Below are 19,211 nucleotides of genomic sequence, written 5' to 3'. Positions count from 1 at the left end.
TCACACCATCGCTTCTCGGCCTTTTGGCTAAGATCAAGTGTAGTATCTGTTCTTATCAGTTTAAAATGTCACACCAGCTCCTAGCTAGGGGTCTAGGGCTGGAGAACATTCTCCAGGAACAGAGGTTCAGTCTGCTTTATGGTCACTTGGACTGTGAATAACAGTTTTGATTCAAAAAAAAAAGAGTGAACTGAGATGGAATTCTTTTTTTTTTTTTTTTTTTTCTTTTTCGTGACCGGCGCTCAGCCAGGGAGTGCACCGGTCATTCTTATATAGGATCCGAACCCGCGGCAGGAGCGTCGCGGCGCTGCTAGCGCAGCACGCTACCGAGTGCGCCACGGGCTCAGCCCTGAGTTGGAATTCTTTATAGGCCAGCTCCCAGACTTTCTCAGTGAGCTTCTGGGCCCCTTTGCAATGGGATTTGCTTTACATAATTTGATTTTCAGATCTGTACTCAGGAACAGGCCTGTCTGCTCACTGCCTTGAAAAGAAGCTAGGACTGGAAGGCAAAGGACTCACAGAGATGAGGCCCCAGCCCCAGCAGGGAAGCAAGGGCCTTCTCTCAAGAACCTGTAGTCTGATGGGGGTGATCTGGGCCCCCAACTCTAAATTCTGTACTATTGAGGGTCTCTTTTCCTGTAAGGCAGGATTAGGCACCCCAAAGATTCCACCCAAGCAAAGCGTACTTAAAAAATTTTATTATTACTCCACCTACTTCTAAAAAAAAATGACACAAGTCTGTGGTTCACAGATAAAAAGCATAAAGAGATTAAAACCAAAAACCATGAGAATAAAAGAAAAGAACCAAGCAGGAGGATGGTTAAATTGGAGACAGCAGAGTTGGGGAAACCACAGCAGTGATTAAGCACAAAGCTTTGCTCTGAGCTTCCTGGCAGCCAGGGTAAAGCAGCAAATGAGCTCATTTGCTCATTTAGAGGAAACAGACCGGATCATTAGGGAAACATTTTTTTCCCAGCTCTTGCACTATGAAGGGTGTTTGCTGAGTGGGTCTTTCTAGAAGAGTCAGAGGACAGGCTAGCGGGAGAGGTCTCCAGCAGCAGGTTTGCCCAACACATAGAAGCACTCCCACCTGGGCTGCTGCCTCTCACCAAGCCTCCTGGGCAGGTGGGGGTCTCCGGCTGAGTGGCTTTGTGAAGGTCATTCAGAGGGGCTCAGGCCAGAGCTCTGTGAGACAAAAGAGCAGCTTCAGGGTTGGGGGCTTTATTAGTCAGTTTCTGTTGCTTATAACAAAATACCTAGAACTGGGTAATTGGTAAAGAAACAATATTCATTGCTTACAGTTTTGGAGGCTGGGAAGTCCACAGTCTAGGGAACACATCTGGTGATGTGACTCTGCAGCAATGTGGGGTGTCACATGGCAAGAATAACAGGGCAGAGAGAGAGCTAACTCCTCACTTCTCCTTTTAAAGCCCTGAGAACCATGCCCGTGACCACCACAAAACCATCAACTTATTAACACATTCACTACAGAACAGTCCTCACATTCTAATCACCTCTTCAAGGCCCAGCCTTTCAGTTACCATAATAGGATTTCCCACCATCAGCAGTTACAGTGGGGGCATCCAGTCTATGGCAGGGGCCTCGCTATGGGGCTAGCCCTGAAATACAGGGAAGAAGAGAGGAGTGCCCACCCGGAGCTCATGCCTCTGGGACATGACCATCTGAGCTGCAGAACTAATGCAACAGCAGAGGAGTCATGGTTGACTTTCTGGCCTGCCCGCACCTGCAGGGTGGGTGTTCTCTGCTAACAGTTGAAAATAGATCCTTGCGCTTCACTCTTCCATCCACCAAGTGCTTTCCAGTACTTACTTGGGCCTGGCCCTGGGCCAGGTGCTGTGGGTACATTGGACACCATGACAAACACAGTACCTGTTGTGACAGCTGTCACCCAGAAAATGATCAGGTGCTGCAGGAGCTCAGATGTAGACATGGGGATGTTGGGGGAAGACATGGGGATGTCCCAAAGGTGGTGGTGTTGGAGTCAAGTTTTGAGGAATAAAGAGAAGTTAGCCCAGTGGAAAAGGTGGGCAAGGGCACCAGGTGGAGAAGAGAGCCTGTGCCCAGGCCTAGAGCCAGGATATTGCACTGAGCTCAGGAAAGGTGGAGGAGAGGTGCAGTTGGACAGGGAGGGAGGGCCCGGCCAGCACAGGCTGTACACACCTTGCAATGGAGCACGGCCTCTATGCTGAGAGCCCAGGGAGCCATCAGAAGCCGTAAGCAGGATCAGGCAGAGCCAGAATGACGTGGGACGGGAGAGGACAGAGTCTGCCTAGTTTTTGCCTGCTTGGAGGACCTCCCTGCCTATGAGCTGGGTGAAGGGGACAGGATCTTGGCTGGGAAACTCCTTCTGCCTTTCTCCCAACCTGCTTGGCTTGGCTCCTAGCAGCAGGCTGGAGCAGCAGGGCAGGGACAGGCACCTCAGGAGGACCAGAAACCATAATGACAATGCCTTTTCACACCCTCCATCTCACAAGATCATTTTCTCCATTTCACCGATAGGAAAATTGGCCTCAAGATGACTGGCTTAAAGCTACGTGGCTCCTCAGCTAACCCAGGACTGAATGGGATGGTGGGGTCCCTTCACAGGCCTGAGCCCTTCTAGCCTGGCCAGCCTGGACCTCTACTGCATTCACCCTGGGGCCGTGGGGAGGCCTTCAGGATGGGTGCCAGGTGTGGTGTGGCCCTCTCCCTAGAGCAGTAACAGCCACCAGTCTGCCGATAGCATCCCATAGCCACCTGGGGGTCTCTTCTGATGATAAATGTCTCCACCTGAACCACCCTCCTCGCCCCTCTCAGTCCTCTCTCCAGGTCCCCATGCCAGTGTGGGCCCTGGAAAACTCTAGTTCTGGCTCCAACAGTAAGGAAGGGCTACAGGGCCCCTGGAGTGGGAGGCAGAAAACTTCCCATGACCCACAATCACCACCCCACTAACATTCATGACCCTCCTCAGTCTGATTCAAACCCCTTCCAGCCTTATTGTGCCCGCTGCTCTGCCATCAAGCAAAGCCACCCCTTCTTCTTTCAATGGGGCACCATCTGCCCAGCATGCCCTTAGCCCCTCAGGCAGAGAGAACAGCAGAGGCAAAGGATCTGGGGCAGGAGGGATTATGTTTGCACAATTGGAAGCAGCCTGTCTGTCTGAAACCTAGAAAGTGAGGGGAAGCATCTGGTGTATGTGGGGAGGCTGGAGAGGCCATAGGAAGGACTTTTGTCTTGGTCCCAAGAGTAATGGATGGAAGATGTCATTTGTGGGGGTCTAGGCAGGGAGTGACAATCGGTTCTGCTCTGTGAAATGCTCTTTCTGGGAGTCTGTAAGGAAGACCCAGGAATGGGGCAGTTGCAGTTATCCAGGTGGAAGAGGGCTGGAGATCTCTCAGAGCCCCTTATCTGGAAACCTCTCTCTGATCTCTGACCCCACCCCAGACTCATTGGGAGAGTAGAGTAAGTGGTCACCATGAGGTGCGATTGGAGGATCCCAGAGATGCCTGGCCTAGCTGAAGGCAAACTTGGGCACCCATGAAAACAGGAAATGGATGACTAAACTATGTGCCCCCAGATTTTGGCCCAGTATATGTGTTTATCTGCTGAATCAATGGATGAGTGTGGATGGGTGAATGAATGGTTTATTAGGTGGATGAATAAATGGATGGAAGAATGGATAGATGGTAGGATGGATGGGTGGATGGATGCATAGTTGGGTGGTGAATAGGTGGGTGGATGGGTGGGTGGATGGCAGAAGGATGAACAGATGGATGGACAGACAGATGGATAGATGGATGAGTGAGTGAACAGATAGTTGGATGGTGAATGGATGGGTGGGTGAATGAATGGATGGATGGTTGGAGGGATGGATGGAGGGGTACATGACATCTCCACTTAGATGTGGGCTATATCTTCCCTGGAGAACTTTCTACTTCTGAAGGTTCTGATAAGAGCTCCTGAGCCGTGACCACTGACTTTTCTTATGACCATCCTTGAACTCTAAAATGCACTCAGCTCTTCCTGACTTTTCAGAGCCCCTTTGCTCCAGAGTCAATTCTTGATTTTTTCCTTCCCCAACTATCATACATTTGGCTCCCCAAAGTACCATCCCAATATACTCTGTATCTCAGCTGTGTCAGCTGAGAGGCCCAAGAAGTTTCCTTCTTACCAGCCATCCCCTCCTCTGAGCTGCCTTGCGCCCTAGCTGCCTGTTCCCTGGAGCAGGGACTCATGAAGGCAGGTAGAGGCTGGCAGCTGTCTCATTTCTAGCTTGGACTTTATTGTCCCAGCCCCTCCCACAGGCTCCGCTCTGTAACTCTGTTCCAGATGCCGGGCAAGCTGGTCCAGCCATCTCAACAGGAACTGGTGTGTCTACTCAAAACAGGTCGGGGACAATGTAGTCAGTGTGGACACCATCAATCAGTCCTTCCCCATTGTTGTGGATGAACCAGCAGGCAACCTTTGTGCCGATGGTGGCATTCTTTCTGTAATCTTTCTGGGAGCCCCTGGGAGAAAGGAGAGAGGTGCTGTAATACACAGGGTGGGCAATATGGCTGCTATAGTCATGGGCCTCAAGTTGAAAAAGGGTGTGGAGTTGGCCATTCTAGGAGCCCAGAATTCTTTGGTCAAGAATGAGGTCACATGATTACTCTTTCTAGGGGGCCAAGTTTGGGCTTTTCCTTAATTAGAAGGAGCCTTGAAGGAGCCAACACCTCAAAGAGAAACAAGGATACCCCACAGAAGTCAAGAGCCCATCAGGCCAGTGTGCTTGGGCAGAGAGGGCTCCTTCCTTCTGTCTTGTTGGGCATAGTGAGGGCATCAGAGGAGCGTGCTCACCTGGTGACGGTCAGCTGATGGTTCTTCACCACCATTGTGGCATCCGGCTTTGTGGGGTCAGAACTTGGGCGGATGTTAGACACTTTAAAGTCAAAGGGGTGGAAGAATTGCCCTGGGAATGAAAACATTCACACTGTCAGTCCCTGGCCATGGCCATGGGTAACATGGCCACTGGCCTTTCAAGGTGATGCAAAGGCTGAATGGGGTGTTGTGAGCTGGGTACAGGGGGACTAGGACAGCCTATGTGGCTGTCCCATGCTGCTATGTGGCCTGAACAGCCTGCAGTCTGAATATTTCCTACCCAGTAGTCCATGTGTCTGCACTGACATCCGGTGACTGTCCACCACGTAGAAGCCTAGGAAGTCCTGGTGGACTGGATGTTTCTTCCACACCTGATGCAGGACAACCACAAAAGTAACCCCATCTCCAAAGGAGACCACCATGTTCTTCTTCCTGTTGATCATCACAGACAGCCTAGGAGAGAAGAGAGGTCATCAGGTGTTTGTGGTGCCCAGTGGCCATGACACTGGGCAACCGAATCAAGGGCATCTTGGTAGAACCTTTCCTGCACATGGCCCCCAAGCACACCAACTGCAGAAACTATCTCAGAAGTGTTGGAAAGAGGATGTCTCATGCATGGTGTCTATGCCCTCTGCTGAGAGCCTTGCTCCCCTCTAAGCAGGAAAGAGGGCTGTCCTGGGAGTCCAGGGGCCTGGAGTGAAGCCCCAGCTCAGCCATTGGCTTCCTGTATGACCGTGGGCAGGTTCTGACCCCTCTCTGAGCCTCTGTGAGAGTAGCACCTCTGCCCTGCTCATCAGCCTCTGGGGGATCTGAAGACATTGGAGACAGTAAGGAGTTTGAGAACTAGGTTCAGCCAGAGAAAATGCAAATGGGGACTGTGGTTATCATCACCTAACGCTTTTGTCCAACCACCGCTTCCCTCACAGTCAGTCCTATGAACTGTTCAGCTACCAATTCTGGCTCAGACAGGGCCCCAGGGAATGGTTGAGGGCCACCATGGTCACCCACCTCTTGGGTATGGGAATAAACTCTGAGCTGCCACTCTCCTGTGACCCCTGTGGATCTTCTGTCCTGGGATTTGGCCAAATTCCTCAAGAGCCTCCTTCTTAGACCCTCAAGCTGTAGCACCCCTTGGAGACCTAGTAGGGGCTCTTACCCATCCTGTGTGACTGCGACTGTGTCCAGCCAGCTGAAAGTGCTCTGTGCAGCCCCATTCCACAGGGTGATCTTCTCTGTCGCCACCTCAATCCGTAAATCCATCTGAGTATTGGTAATGCCCAGTTTTCCAAAGTAAGTCTTTATGGTCTTGGAGTCAGGGCTGCCTTTCTTGTCACCAATGATCTGCCCATTAACTGTGAGGCCTGCCAGAGGGATGGAGCAGGGAAAGACCAACAAGACTTTCTTTTTTTTTTTTTTTTTTAACTCAGCCAAATCCTCTATTATATAAAAGTTAATGCAAAGAAACAAAAGAGGATGGCCAATGCACAGGAAATTAATAGAAACTGTTCTTGAGCAAGTACAAATATTGAGCTTACTAGACAAAGACAAAATAAAATGAAATAAAATATTCTTCTTGTCTTTGTCATTCAGCAGTTTGATTACGTGTCCTAGCATGCATACCTGTGATTTTTGTCCGCCTGGAGTTTATTGACCTACTTGTATGTGTGTGTTCATAAACTTTTGTTTTAAATTGGGGAAGTTTCCATCATTACTTCTACAAATGTTTTTTTCTGTCCCTTTCTCCATCTCCTCTACTTTTTTTTTTTTTTAATTTTTATGTATTTATTTATTTATTTGCACTTAGCCCCTTTTCTTTCTTTCTTTCTTTCTTATTTTTTTTTTTTTTTTTAGGACTTTCTAAGTCCATGCTGGCCTTTAGGGACGTGCCTTCCCCTTCAACCAGACCTGCTGAAGGATAGCAGAGCAATGACCAGGACTACAGAGCCCAGCCCTGTCTGTTCCTAGATACTCTAGGTTTGGGTCATGCTGGGCCATTGTGGATCTGCCCCTTGCCTGGGCCAGGGAGTGGTGTTCAGAGAAAAACTATCCCCCAGACACAGGCTGGGTACTTCCCCCAGGCCCAAGCTGCCCATGAAATTTAACCACCTCTCCAGTAGCACTGGCTCCTGGGGGACTTAGTAAGCCTGTGGCTCTGGGCAGCTCCCCACTCCCAGCGTGTGCTCTGCATATGCAGATAGACACATTACTGGGCAGAGTGAGGACCTGGTCCATGTGCCCACCCAGGATGAGCCTTCCTGGCCCCAGCCCCAGCCCACAGCCCCCACCTGTGACTGGGTCCTGAATGAGGCGCAACACTGTGCCTGGCTCTTCATCAATGTTGAAGCAGATGGCATCGTCTCTCTCCGGGACGTGGATGATAAAGTGAGGATCCCCGTCCACTGAGGGCACATAGGAGAAAGGACTGGCTCCAGGGCCTCTCACTGTACCTGGGGCCTCCCCAAGCCCCTGGCCTCTGTGGGCTGGGCTCCTAGAGAGGCAGGAACACTATGCCCAGGACTCTGAGCCTTGCCCCGGGGAGGACCAGGGACTCACCATAGTAGTAGGGTGTTGAAGGTTGCTGGGAGCTGGCTGTAGATGCAAAGGAAGAGAGGACTGAGCTAAGCAAGCAGCCCTGGGGAGGCACTAGGACCCCAGTCCCGGAGTTTGGCTCATGCTTCCTCCCCTTCCTGCTCCCTAATGCCCTCCCACGCCCCAACATCCTCAGGACTTGTGATCTGTCCACCTGTCCCAGACAGCTGATTCAGGACAGACCACAAAGGGAAACGAGCAGGGTCAAGCTCCATGCAGTGGGCAGCGAGGGCTGCAGCAGCCAGCATATACTCACTCAGGAAGGACATAGAGGCAGTCCCACGTGTGACTAAAAAGAAGCCACAGGGCGGTTGTGAGCAGAGCCTAGGGGTTCCCTCTCTCCAAGCCCCGTGCCTTTTGTCTGTTTGGGGCTACTTGTCCCCAGTGGGCCCCAACACTGGCAGACAGAGGTGGGAATATGACCCCAAAGTTTAGGCTTTAGAAATGGGGCATTCCTAGGGAACCCCTTTATAGGGCTAGTGGCAGTAGAGGTGTGATTTTAATGCTAGGGGCATGGCATTTTGATGTGGCTAAAATGCAAGCTATTAAGTCGTCAACTTCTTTCTCATGAGTAATGCTTACAGCAGACATCTGCCCCCACCCCTGGGCTCCTCATCCCCAGTTGGGATGGAGTGAGGCTTACAGTGGTCTGTTGCTCCTCGGTAGTAAAACACCCACCCACATGCACCCACACTCACACACACCAGTGTATGTGACAGGGCTGTTCTGGGGGAGTGATGACCCAGTCTAAATGTGCTCCCTTTATTGATGGAGGCAGAACAGGCCAGCAGGGGCTAAGGAGGCCCTGCCCGGTGGTGGTGGGCTTGTGGGGGTGAGGTTCCAATTTTATGGTGAGAGAGGTGACGAGCACTTCCAGCCCAGTAATACCCAGCATGGCACTGGACTAGGCTGATGGGCCTAAGTCCTGGCTCAACAACCTACTGAGTCTGAGTAAACAGACTAAACTGCTCTGTGCCTCAGTTTCCTCACTGTAAAATGGGAATCATAAAAGGACTCCCTTGGAGGGCTGCTGTGGAATTAATTGAGTATAAGCGGCTGATGTGATAAATTGCTAATTTTTGCAGGTCCCAGATTACTCTCAGACTGAATGTCTCTCCTTGGGCAGGGGAAGCCACACCCACTCAACCTGATGGGGACCTGACCCTCAGAGAGGTGCAGAGTCATGACTTGGCAATAGAACTGAGCCTGCCATGCCCAGGTGTCCTAAGTGCCCCTCCCTGGACTGGGTGTCCCAGCCTGCTTGGACAGGCCTCTGAGTTCTCTTCTGTCTCCCTTCTGTGATGCCCACCGGCTGCTGACTGAAGCTTACCTTGTGCATCTACAGGCGCAGCGAGGGAGGAAGAGCAGATACGCATTAGAAGCCACAGACTACTGGTGTCGGGCGAACGAGAACAATGGGAGTGGCCTGAGTGGCCAGAACTTGCTGCCAGGCCAGCACTGTGGGCCTCCCAGCAGCCAGCTTTGCCCCCACTGGGTGTCACCTGGAACCAAGAGCTCCTGGAAGCCAGAGGCCTGGCCGGCCTGGCCCAGCTCTTTACCTCCCATGCTTCCCAGTGCCACTCTCCTCCCACATACCCTGTGCCCAGTTGCCGTGGGCATTTGGGACCTTCCTATTGAGTAGGGCAGTCTGGGGTCTAGCTGAGGAGGCCTGGTCCCAGCCTCCAGCTCTCAAGGCCTCTTTTCTCACAATCCTCAGGTGCATGGTGGCCTCCTCCAAGGCTTTCACATTAGAAGTGCTTCTTCCTGTCTAACTGAGCCCTTCCATGCTGCAGCCTAAGCCCCTTTCCTTGAAACAGCCCCTGGTCAGTGTGCCCCCTTTACTCACATCCCTGAGAGTCTCCACACCCCACTGTCTGTGCTGACTGGGTGGCTCTCTCTAGGCCACCTTCCTCAGCCCTTGGCCAGTTTTCCTCCAAATGCCCCTGAGGCCTGCCCCTCTTTGGCGGGTCTGGGTCTCCCCAGCCTGGCCCACTCCTCTGCTAGGCACCCAGGGCCCGGGGTCCTAGAGGGAGGCCTCCAGGTTCTGGCCTCCACTCTCTGTCCCCACCTTCCCCAGGCTTGTCAGCAATGGCCATCTGGTCCTCGTTGTCCTCAGGCTTGGTCACCACCATGGAGGTCAGCGGAGTCACAAAGTGGTACTTGAGGGACAGGTCCAAGGCCTGGGCTGTGAGGTTCTCCTTCTCCTCACCATAGGCATTCTTTCTGTGAGGAGGGGCCAGTCAAGAGGGTCAGCCCAGAGGACCGCTCCTGGCCTGCCTTCCCCCACACTGGCTCCCAGGGTAATGCCCCAGGGTGGAGCCCGCTAGGGCTCAGACAAGACTGGTCCGTCAACTCCAGGGGCATGTAGACAAGCCCTGCATCCTCTCTGGGACTTAGTTTCCCCCCCTAAAAAATACAAGGGGCTTGAAATGGCCACAGCAACAATTCCTCACGATAGTGCTGCATACCAAGTGCTCAGCACGTGCCAGGTCCTAGGCTGGGGGCCTATAGGCTCATCCCACCTAAGCGAATGCAGACCTCACCTTCTCAGGTGGGCCCAGCTCTGCCCTTGGAGGGTAGGGGCTGGGATCCCACCCTTCAATTCTGTTCAGCTTTACCATCTTCGGGCCCTGCTGGGTGTGGGCAGCAGGATGCTGAGGCCCCCCCGCCCCCTGAGGCACTCCCAGGCTGCTGGCTGGGTAGTGGCTGCCCACTGGAGACTTGGGTTGATGGGTAGGGAGTGGGGGCGCAGGGTCCCTTATAGACTGCTCTGTAAGCCTTTCCTGGGGCTGGGCCAGGAAGGGGGCAGGACAGCTGGGACTGCTGTGGGGGTGCCCTTTCCTGGGGCGTGGCTCCCTCAGAGCACAGCTGGCACAGGGACAGGCACAGGTAGGTGCTGGGCAGCGAGGGCCTGGCTAGGTGAGGGTGGGTCAGGGTCACCGTTTCTCCAGCAGCTGCTCAATGGTGAGATAGGCCCAGAGCCGTTCGATGTAATTCCCAAAAATGTAGTCCCGCTCTTGCAGAGCCTTCTCCACCTCCTTCATGTCCACCTCCTCTGTGAAGGTCAGGTCGTTGATGGCCTGGGGCAGGGGTGGAGGAGGCAAGGGGCTGGAGGCCTGGAGCCAGGTGGGCCAGGTGACGGCCACCACTCCTGGACCATCAGCCAGGAGGCTAGAGCCCGGTCAGTGCTGAGCCCCTATCCCCAGCACACTTCCAGGCCCTGGCCCCACTCACCCCATGGCCCTTCACATCCGCCTTAAAGCTGTTCATGTCCTTATCCACCAGGCGCCCAGCCACCACAATCTCAGAGCCGTCATAAAAGTGCTGGTAATTGTTCTGGGTGAGGTCCAGGATGGCATTCTCAGGGTACTCCACCTCCACGCCCGTCAGCAAAGGGTTAGCCACCTCCTCGTAGAAGCCCTGGAATCCAGATCAGCCCCGGTCATCTTGGGCTCCCAGGGCAGGCATGGAGAGGCCTGGGACAGGCAGGCTTCCACAGATGGTGCAGCATGACACTGGTCCCCCAGAGCTGGGCCAGTTCTGGCTCCCAATTTTCACTCCTACATGGTCCTGGCTGTGCCCTTCTCTCCGCTGGAGCCCTCCCTGCCCTCCAGGTAGAGACTACGAAGAATAGAAGGAAAGGACAGAGTTCTTGGCACATAGAAAGTATTCAAGAAATGTCTGTTGGGATGAAAGCAAGAAGGAGGAAAGGAAGAGAAGAGAGGCAGACTAGAGAAGGTGATGTGGGACGGGAGCGCAGAGATTAGGAGACAGGTGGCAGCAAGGCATGTGGGGTCCACCTGCAGTGGTGAGATGCTGTCACCTGCCTGGGCAAGGAATAGAGTTGCCAGATTCAGCAAATTAGAGGATTGGACTCGCAGTTAAATTTGAATGTCAGATAAACAACAAATAACTATTTAGTATGTCTGTTATGGGTTGACTTGTGTACTCCAGAAATTCAAACATTGTTGGCCTAACCCCCAGTTCCTCAAAATGTGACCTTATTTGGAGATAGGGTCTTTACAAAGTATTCGAATTAAAATTAAGTCATTAGGGTGGGCCCTAATTCAGTATGACTGGGCTCCTTATATAAAGGGGAAATTGGACACAGACACACAAAGAGGGACCAACATGTGAAGACACAAGGAGACAACCATCGACAAGCCAAGGAGGAGGGCCTAGAACAGAGCCTTCCCTCAGAGCCCTCCGAAGGAATCGGCCCACTGACACATTTTGATCTTGGACTTCCAGCCTCCAGAACTGTGAGACAGTAAGTTTCTGTTTTTAAACCACTCAGTCTGTGGTACTTTGTTATGGCAGTCCTGGTGAACTAATACAATGTCCTATACAATATTTGGGGCATACTTACACTAAAAAATTATTCATTGTTTACCAGAAATTCATATTTAACTGGATGTCCTGTATTTTCTCTGGCAATCCTGTGGAAGAAACAGGTCTGTTCCGTGTAGCCCAAGAACAAAATTAGAACCATTACTGATGGGTAAGAGGTAACCAGAGGTAGATTTCAACCCAAGAGAAAGCTCTTTCTAATAACTGAAATTGTCACATGGTGGAACCTGCCTGAGGAGGTAGTGAGCACCTCATTCCTGGAAATGTGTAAGACAAGGCATACCTGCAACTGCAAATTGGCATCGGAATCCTCATAAATGCGCCGGGCAAACCCATGGTTCTGCAGGGCCATAGTCTCCAGGAAGTTATAGTTCAGATTAGTGCCAAAGCCCAGGTTATACAAGGGGAATTTGCCCCCAATGGCATTCCGCACATTCTCTTGGATTTTTTCAAATCTTCTCTCACCTGCAGGAGAAGCGGATATTCACACTCCAGCCACAGCCCTGGGGAATATCTGAACCAGCTCTGTCCAGAGAGATCTGACTCCTGCACATGCAGAGATGGTAGAATCACAGTCACAAGCCCTTATCAGGGCAGATGGTTGGAGCCCATCAGAGGGAGGCAGGACCCTGCCCTTGAGGGGCTCGCAGGCCATGGGGGACCCTGGGAAGAGCTGCCCAAGGTCTTGCAGTGAGCTGGCTACAGAGCCAGGCCTCCAGCTCTGGTCCAGACCCATTCCCACCCTCTCACCAATATTGGCATCCCCATCAGTCAGCATGATGACGATGGAGGTACTCCTCTCCGGGATTCTGTGCTCTTCCCGGGCCTGGTTCAGCATGCTAATGCCCATCATCAGCCCATCATTGAGGTTGGTCACTGGAACACAAACAGACAGCACCCTGGGAGGGTGTCCTCAGGATGCCAGTGTGCAGGGATGCTGGAGTGGAAGTCAGGATAGCAGGCCCCGCTCATGTGCCCAAGGCCCCTGTCTGCCCATACGTGTGGTACTCAGCAAATACTGACTGCATGAATCTGTGCAGGAATGAACAAATGACTGATATTTTCAAGTGGGGATAAAAGGGCTGCAAATGGTGTAAAAGGAATTTGGAAAACAGTCCATAGACTTGCTGGGAGGAAAGAGAAGTGCTATAGAGGTCACTTATGATTTTCCATAAGAAACAGGGCCAAGAAGAAGGGTTCTCCATCTCCTTATCTTGCTGTGATTTGCAGGGTACCAGGATCATTGGTTAGAAACAGAAAGAATGGGTTTCCCTAGACCACAGAGAAGACACCTCGATATCCTATCTTCATTCCAGAGGATTGCCCACTCCCCGCAGCTAGGATCTGCAGGGCCCAAGACCACCAGAGTCTCTGCCCTATGGTGAGAGGGATACAGGCTGCTCCAGGCAGGGGGGAGCCTGTAGGACAGTGTCTGCTCTACCCTTTGCTCTTACTTCCGTTATCATCAATATTCTTCACAAACTCCCTGGCCTCCTGGAGGTTCTCTGGAGTGGCTTGAACTAAGTGGTCTTTCCAAATGGTCACATCTCCACTGAACAGGATGAAATTCAGGTAGTCATCCTTTTTCATATCCTCCAGGATTTTTAGAAGGGCATCCCTTGTCTGGCAAAGAGAGGGACAATCAGACAAGAAGCTGGGAGAAGCAGTAGAGAGCAAGGTGTCTTCCCAGCCAAGGCTGGCAGGGGAACCCGTGCCATCTGCGCCAGCAAACGATCCCTGAGGCTCACCAGGAAAGTGGGCAGATGCCTTGAGTCTTCTTTTATCCTGTCCCCTTTTTCCTCTTTTACCAGAAATGTAAGTGTTTTCCACTTAAAAAAACTTCTTCCTCCTCCTAATCCTCCGCACCTGGCTCTGCCATCTGTGCATAGGAGAGTACGTACCTGCTCTATTTTCCGACCAGCCATGGAACCACTGACATCGATCACAAAAGCCACATTCTTAGGCACCACTGGAAGGCCTTGAGGTGCAAAGAAATGTACAAAGTAGCCATTGACTACCTGGAAAGGGAGGGAGAGACGGCAACTGAGTTTCCTTTAGCAACACCACATTGGCTACCCTTGTAGTAAGAAGCCAGACCTTTACTAGCCCAAGAAAAAGATTATTTTTCCCCACCCTCTAGGGGATGCTGTACAAAGGCTTGGGACTATTATCGGCTGTCCCATGTCATATAGGAAAACTCAGCCTTGGGCTGAGGATTGAAGGTGATGGCACCAGATGCAGCCGCAGCCCTTCCCGGCACCAGCCCTCACCCCACCATGATGGGCAAGCAGCCAGCCCAGCACAGCCATTGGTGGGTACCTGCACGTTGGCTGGAGACTCCCTGTTCACATCGTAGATGATGGTGAAATCTCCATCAAGGAGGGAGTCTGTACAGGTTGGGCATGAACGCTGTTGATCTAAGCTGGGCTTAAAGGACACATGGCCCTGAAGGACAGAGATGGAGGGTCCTTGCTCAGCTTGACCAGGGCCTGCCCACTGGTGACCTCAGCCTGGGGGAGCCCTGGGGAGCAGAGGCATAGCCCTCACAAGGAGAAGCCCTTAGGTGGCAGCGACTGGCAAGAGCTGGAGGCCTGGGCAGCCCTGCCCGCCATCTGGCAGCTCTTGTTCTCCATGTTCTGGTCCTTCTGAGTGCCTCTCTCCTGCTTGGAAATCAGAAGATCCTTTGAGGGCACAAGCCTTGTCTAATTCAACCTTTTATCTCTCTTTTTGATGGTCCCCTCGAGCCCCTTAGCTAAGCCTACCTTGGAGCTCAGCACTGAGAAGCCCCTTAGGGAAGGGAGTACTGTACCCTGAAAAGGAACTTTCTGTTGGATGGTTTTGCAGGTTGGAGTGTTGGTGCTAAGAGGAGGGGAGGGGGAAGGGAGGAGAATGGCGGGGAGGGGCCGGGGGGGAGACGCTGCCTTGCAGAAGCAGTCCTCTGACTTTGTGCTTCTTGGGCCTCACCCTGGAGTCCTGAATGTCTGAGGTGTGTTGTTTACGTAAACACTTATCCATCCACTGCCCACTGCCAATAGGGCCCCTGGACTAGCTTGAGATCTTGGGGATTGGAGCCAACCACCCAGCACCAAGAATGAAGTTCTTTTTTTATCTTTCACTTCTCAGTGTGGAGTCAGTAGATCTAAATGACTTCTTGTGGCCTCAGTATCCTTATCTATAAAACAGGAAGAGTAACCCCTGCTCTGTCCACTTCCCGAGGTGAAGTGGGACTGGGCCTTATAAATGGTTCTCCTGTCCCCTTCTCTCCCCAATGCAGTTAGGATCCCAATTCCTCTGGCAGGTCATTGTCAGCAGCCCTCTGCCTCCAGCATCCTCACTCCTGGCCCCAACGGCCAGGGAGAAAGGTGATGGTTGCAGATGGATCTCCTTCCCATCCCAACACACACATGCTGTATCACCATGTCCCAGGCTGCAGGCTTGTCCCACCCCCTGCCCCCTAGGTCCAAGAGGCATCTACACCACCTTCTTCCCTGAGAAAGACTTGGTGAGGGCGCTGCCCAGTAGGTCATTGGTGATGAACGAGGCCTCAGCATCCAGCATGCTGATGCCTTGCGGCTCAAAGATGTCTGCCGTGATCTGAAATGGCCAAAGTAAGGAGAGGTCACTCAGTGACAGTGCAGAGGCCAGCCTCTAGGACTAGGCCACAGGGAATTAAGATGGGTACATGAGGATGCAGGGACCCTCTAGGACCGTGATGAAGGCCAAGCCTGGTGTCTCCTACCAGAAGACTTGTAGAAGTGTACTCCGACCCCACAGTGTTTCCACCATCTGCCATATGTGCCCCAAATTCCACCAACAGAGCATTTCCTTAGGCTTTTGGCTTTGATGTAAGTAAATGCCCATGTACCCAGGCACAAGCATTACAGAAGCACTCTGTGGTGTTGCCCCCGAAGGTCCAGCACCAAGTCTGGATCTGCAGGGTCCAGCCCAACCTCTTCCCCTTGGCTCGCAGGTGTTGTGACCGGAACCACTGTAATTCCTCCAGGCCTCCTCATCCAAGCGGTAGGGCCAGAACCCTTACATTCTTGACCTTGCTCTGAGATCTGGCCCATGGGGCCATCCTTGTCCCCTGCCCCTGCAGTTTCAGCAGGGGCTGCAGGAGTGGTTGATTACCTCAAAGTGTTTGACCAGTTGCTTGGGCTGCACCTTGAGGTACATCTCGTACTTGCCCTTGTGCCTCTTCAGCAGCTCTTCGTAGGTTAGCTCAAAGGTGACATTGCTGCCCGCAGCCACATTGACTGAGACTGTGAATTTCTCCAGCTTCCTCCCAGAGGCTCTGAGCAGAGTGCAAGACAGAAACAATTCCAAAGACTGCACGAGCCCCCACTTGCTCAGATCTGGATTCAAATCCCAGCCCTTTGGTTAGGGAGACCCTTAAGCATGCCTCAACCTCAAAATGGAATAATGTAAAAAATTATGAGCACATTTTGCTATAACAGTAATAATAGCTATTGTTATTGTTGTTGTTTCATCTCTGGAAGTGCTTGCATCTCAGATGTTCTCCTGAGGCCCAGGGTCACACTTACTTGACCAGGCCGGCCGTCTTGCCCTGGGATACAGCTTTTTCATACTGCTTCCTGGCCACTTCCTTCTCCTTGACATTTCCAGGGTAGGTAACACCGTCAATGGTCCTGCAGGGAAAGAGAGTTGGTAGGGGAGGCGTCACCCTGGGCCAGACCTCCCTCCTGAGCCCAGAGCCAGTAGCCATGGTGGCACTTACAAGGTGAAGTTGGTGATGAAGGCCGTCTTGGGCAGCTCCACATCAAAGGAAACCTCCTTGGCTGTGTCTGCACGGTTGACAGCCCTTGTGGTAACAACATTGTGAGCAAAGCGGGAGGTCACCTTGCAGCTGATTTTGGTACTATAGACCTCAATGCTGTTGGCCACCTGTGGGAGAGGTGGGCAGGGATCAGTGGGTAGTGACCAGTCAGACTGGGGCAGCAGGGAACCAGGTCTTCCACCTGGCCACTTCCCTTCCAAGCTTGCCCTTGCAGTTCAGAAGACCCTGCCTGGTAAGTGACCCCTCCATCCTCCCAGTCACTCACATCAGCAGCCCAGGTGGTATCCCCCAGTCCCCACATTCACTTGGTTACTACTGTTCTGATGCTTCGGGCTCCTTGACTCTAATCTATTTCCACATAGCTGCAGCCAGTGAGATCTTGTAAAAACCCAAATCTGACCCCAACCCTCACCACCTAAAGCCCTCTCATGGCCCCCATCACCCTCAGGAAGGTCCTCAAAGAGAGTCCTCCTCCTCCTCCTTTCATCTTGTGCTCCAGCCTTGTGCTGGGCTGTGTCACAGCAGCACCTTCCTCTGGCTCTTCCTGCTCCTCTTTCACCCCCCCCCCACACACATACAGAGTCTGCCTTCTGTGTACTTTGGTAATCGCCCAATTTTGTCTCTCAAACAGGCGCTTATGACCTATGCCAAAGAGAGTCCCCAGACACCCTCTTTCCAGTGGTTTGTGGGAGGAAAGGATGACTGGTGGGAGCCCTCTGGACTGCATTCTACAGGGTTGGAGGGGCTGTGGTTCTGTAGTGATCTTCTCCAGGGGTCTTGCGTTGTGGAGGTCTGCAAGGTAGGGGGCTGTGACATGTTTGCCAGCTGTGAGGGATCTGCCATTATGGCCCACACCTTCAGCAGTTGGGCAATCAGCTCCATCCTGCCCTGCCCCACCTGACCCGTGCCTGGTGAAAGTTCTCACCCCTTCCAGGAGGCTCCGTTTCTGCAAAAACAGAGACAAACAGAGGGATCAGGCCAAGGCCAAGGCCACATGGCCTGGGAGCAGGCTCTGGGCTAGGGTAAGGGTTCAGCCATTCCCCCCCACCACCGCCACATACACACAGTTTGAAAGGCCTCCAGACATAGGACCCTCCCAGAGTTACATGTCAGAGTAGGAAGAACTCTGAATAGATGGGGAAACTGAGGTCCAGAGAGGGGCAGGTCTTCAGGTACCCAGGAGAGCAGCTCAGGAAAAACTGAACCCAGAGCTCGCTCTATGCCTCACACACCCCAACTCATTCTGCCTTTCTCTGGCCCCCAGACCCCTTAGGTCTCCTCCTAGAACATGCACTACCACCCCACAGGGCTCAACTCAGCATTTTGTAGAGGTCACTGAACTTGTCTAAGACTTGGACCTTCACAGCCCCTCAGGGAGGCAACGACCTCATTGTACATTGCTTATTTGACAGGTGGGGGACCTGAGGCCCAATGAGTTTTAAGAGCCTTGCCCAATGTTCGACGGCACGTTAGTACAGATCTCGGCTGGAGCCCAGTTCTCCCCAAGTCTAGCACAGAAGCACAGTGCCAGCCTCTGCCTCCTCTTCACCCCCATGAAGAGGACTTGCCCAGCATGGCACCTTCTGCCTGTTTCACACCCGGGGCCCAAATGGTAAAGAGGGGCAGACTCACTCCCAGCAGCCGGAAGGGACTTCTAGGGAGGCCAGAGGCCGCCAAGCTGGAAAGCAGAGCCAAGATGAGGCAGGGCCACCAAGCAGATGCCATCACTGAGCACGTAGGCCTGGCCCACGCTCCTTATATGAGCAAGGCTGGTGTTTTCCAAGCAGGGTCAGCGACCCACAGCATGAGGTGGGAGGAGCGCTCCTCTGGGAAGCTGGGTGGGGGTGGAGTGACAGGCCCCGGATGTGTCTGCCCGAAGAGGGCCCAGTGGGTATTGTCAACGGTGTTGGAGCTTCACTCCTGACAAGCTGGGGAAATGGAGGCCCTAAAGCAGAAGCTGTGTGCAAGCAAGGGGCTCTGGCCTCCCTGGGGTGAGTGATGGAGACAGGGTGTGGAGTTGCATTCAGAACAACCGGCATCTCAGCGTTACTGACTCTTGTCCCCGCCACTGACACAGTCTCTGGACTGGCCCCCTGCATCTTAGCCTCTCCCTTCTCAAGGCAGCCAGGGCACAGAACCAGATGCATCATCCACTGGCTTAGACTTTTACATCTAAGCCCCTCGCTCATTACCCTTCTGTGGCTCCCAGGGCCCAAGAAAAGGACAAACTCCAAGTCCTATGGCCCAGCATTCTCTGTGATCTGGCTCCAACTTGCTTTTCTGAAGTTACCCTCCTCCCAGCAGCATGCCCTCCCCTTCTTGGCACATCTCTCTGCCCGCACCAGTGCCTCTCCACCTGGAGCCTTCCTCCCTCATCCGTTAGTGGACTGCAGGACAGCCCTGCTCCAAGCCCAAAGCATCCTGAGGGCTTGCTTAGTCATTGCCTTGAGTTAAGGTTTGTGTGCTTAGGTCTGACTGTTCCCCTGGACCCAGAGTTCTTTGAGGCCAGGTCATGTTACAGTCCCCCTGTACACCCCCCGTGAGTACAGCCAGGCACTTGGCTGCCCTCAGCCTCCAAGGAGTCATTCCTTTAAGAGACTCGGTGAGGCTAGGG

The 19,211-nt window shown here is 52.9% G+C and overlaps 1 protein-coding gene and 1 pseudogene across 9 annotated transcripts; one reads left to right on the top strand and one right to left on the bottom strand.

The window, feature by feature from the left end:
• The first annotated feature begins 7 nt into the window (after window positions 1-7).
• On the top strand, window positions 8-222 carry LOC134391463 (U2 spliceosomal RNA; annotated as a pseudogene).
• A 4,156-nt stretch (window positions 223-4,378) lies between these two features.
• Window positions 4,379-18,322, bottom strand: ITIH3 (inter-alpha-trypsin inhibitor heavy chain 3). Of its 9 annotated transcripts, none has more exons than XM_063113857.1 (22): window positions 18,230-18,322; window positions 17,523-17,543; window positions 16,538-16,704; window positions 16,344-16,448; window positions 15,931-16,093; window positions 15,280-15,393; window positions 14,119-14,244; window positions 13,701-13,817; window positions 13,254-13,422; window positions 12,550-12,675; window positions 12,083-12,264; window positions 10,684-10,869; window positions 10,390-10,529; window positions 9,518-9,672; window positions 8,780-8,788; window positions 7,706-7,738; window positions 7,414-7,449; window positions 7,146-7,259; window positions 6,017-6,221; window positions 5,141-5,313; window positions 4,840-4,951; window positions 4,379-4,508 (listed from the first exon to the last, which is right to left on the bottom strand). In XM_063113857.1, the coding sequence occupies exons 1-22, from the start codon at window positions 18,320-18,322 to the stop codon at window positions 4,379-4,381; spliced, it is 2,676 nt and encodes an 891-aa protein (XP_062969927.1). The 9 variants fall into 9 exon arrangements, with proteins under 9 accessions (XP_062969927.1, XP_062969928.1, XP_062969931.1 ...); XM_063113858.1 differs by lacking the exon at window positions 8,780-8,788 and adding an exon at window positions 8,717-8,722; XM_063113861.1 differs by lacking the exon at window positions 7,706-7,738.
• Window positions 18,323-19,211: the final 889 nt, after the last annotated feature.

This window comes from Cynocephalus volans, chromosome 11 (assembly GCF_027409185.1).
Source record: "Cynocephalus volans isolate mCynVol1 chromosome 11, mCynVol1.pri, whole genome shotgun sequence".
NCBI lineage: Eukaryota > Metazoa > Chordata > Mammalia > Dermoptera > Cynocephalidae > Cynocephalus > Cynocephalus volans.
Note: the sequence above shows the minus strand (reverse complement) of the source record. Positions and strands in the feature narration are given on the sequence as shown.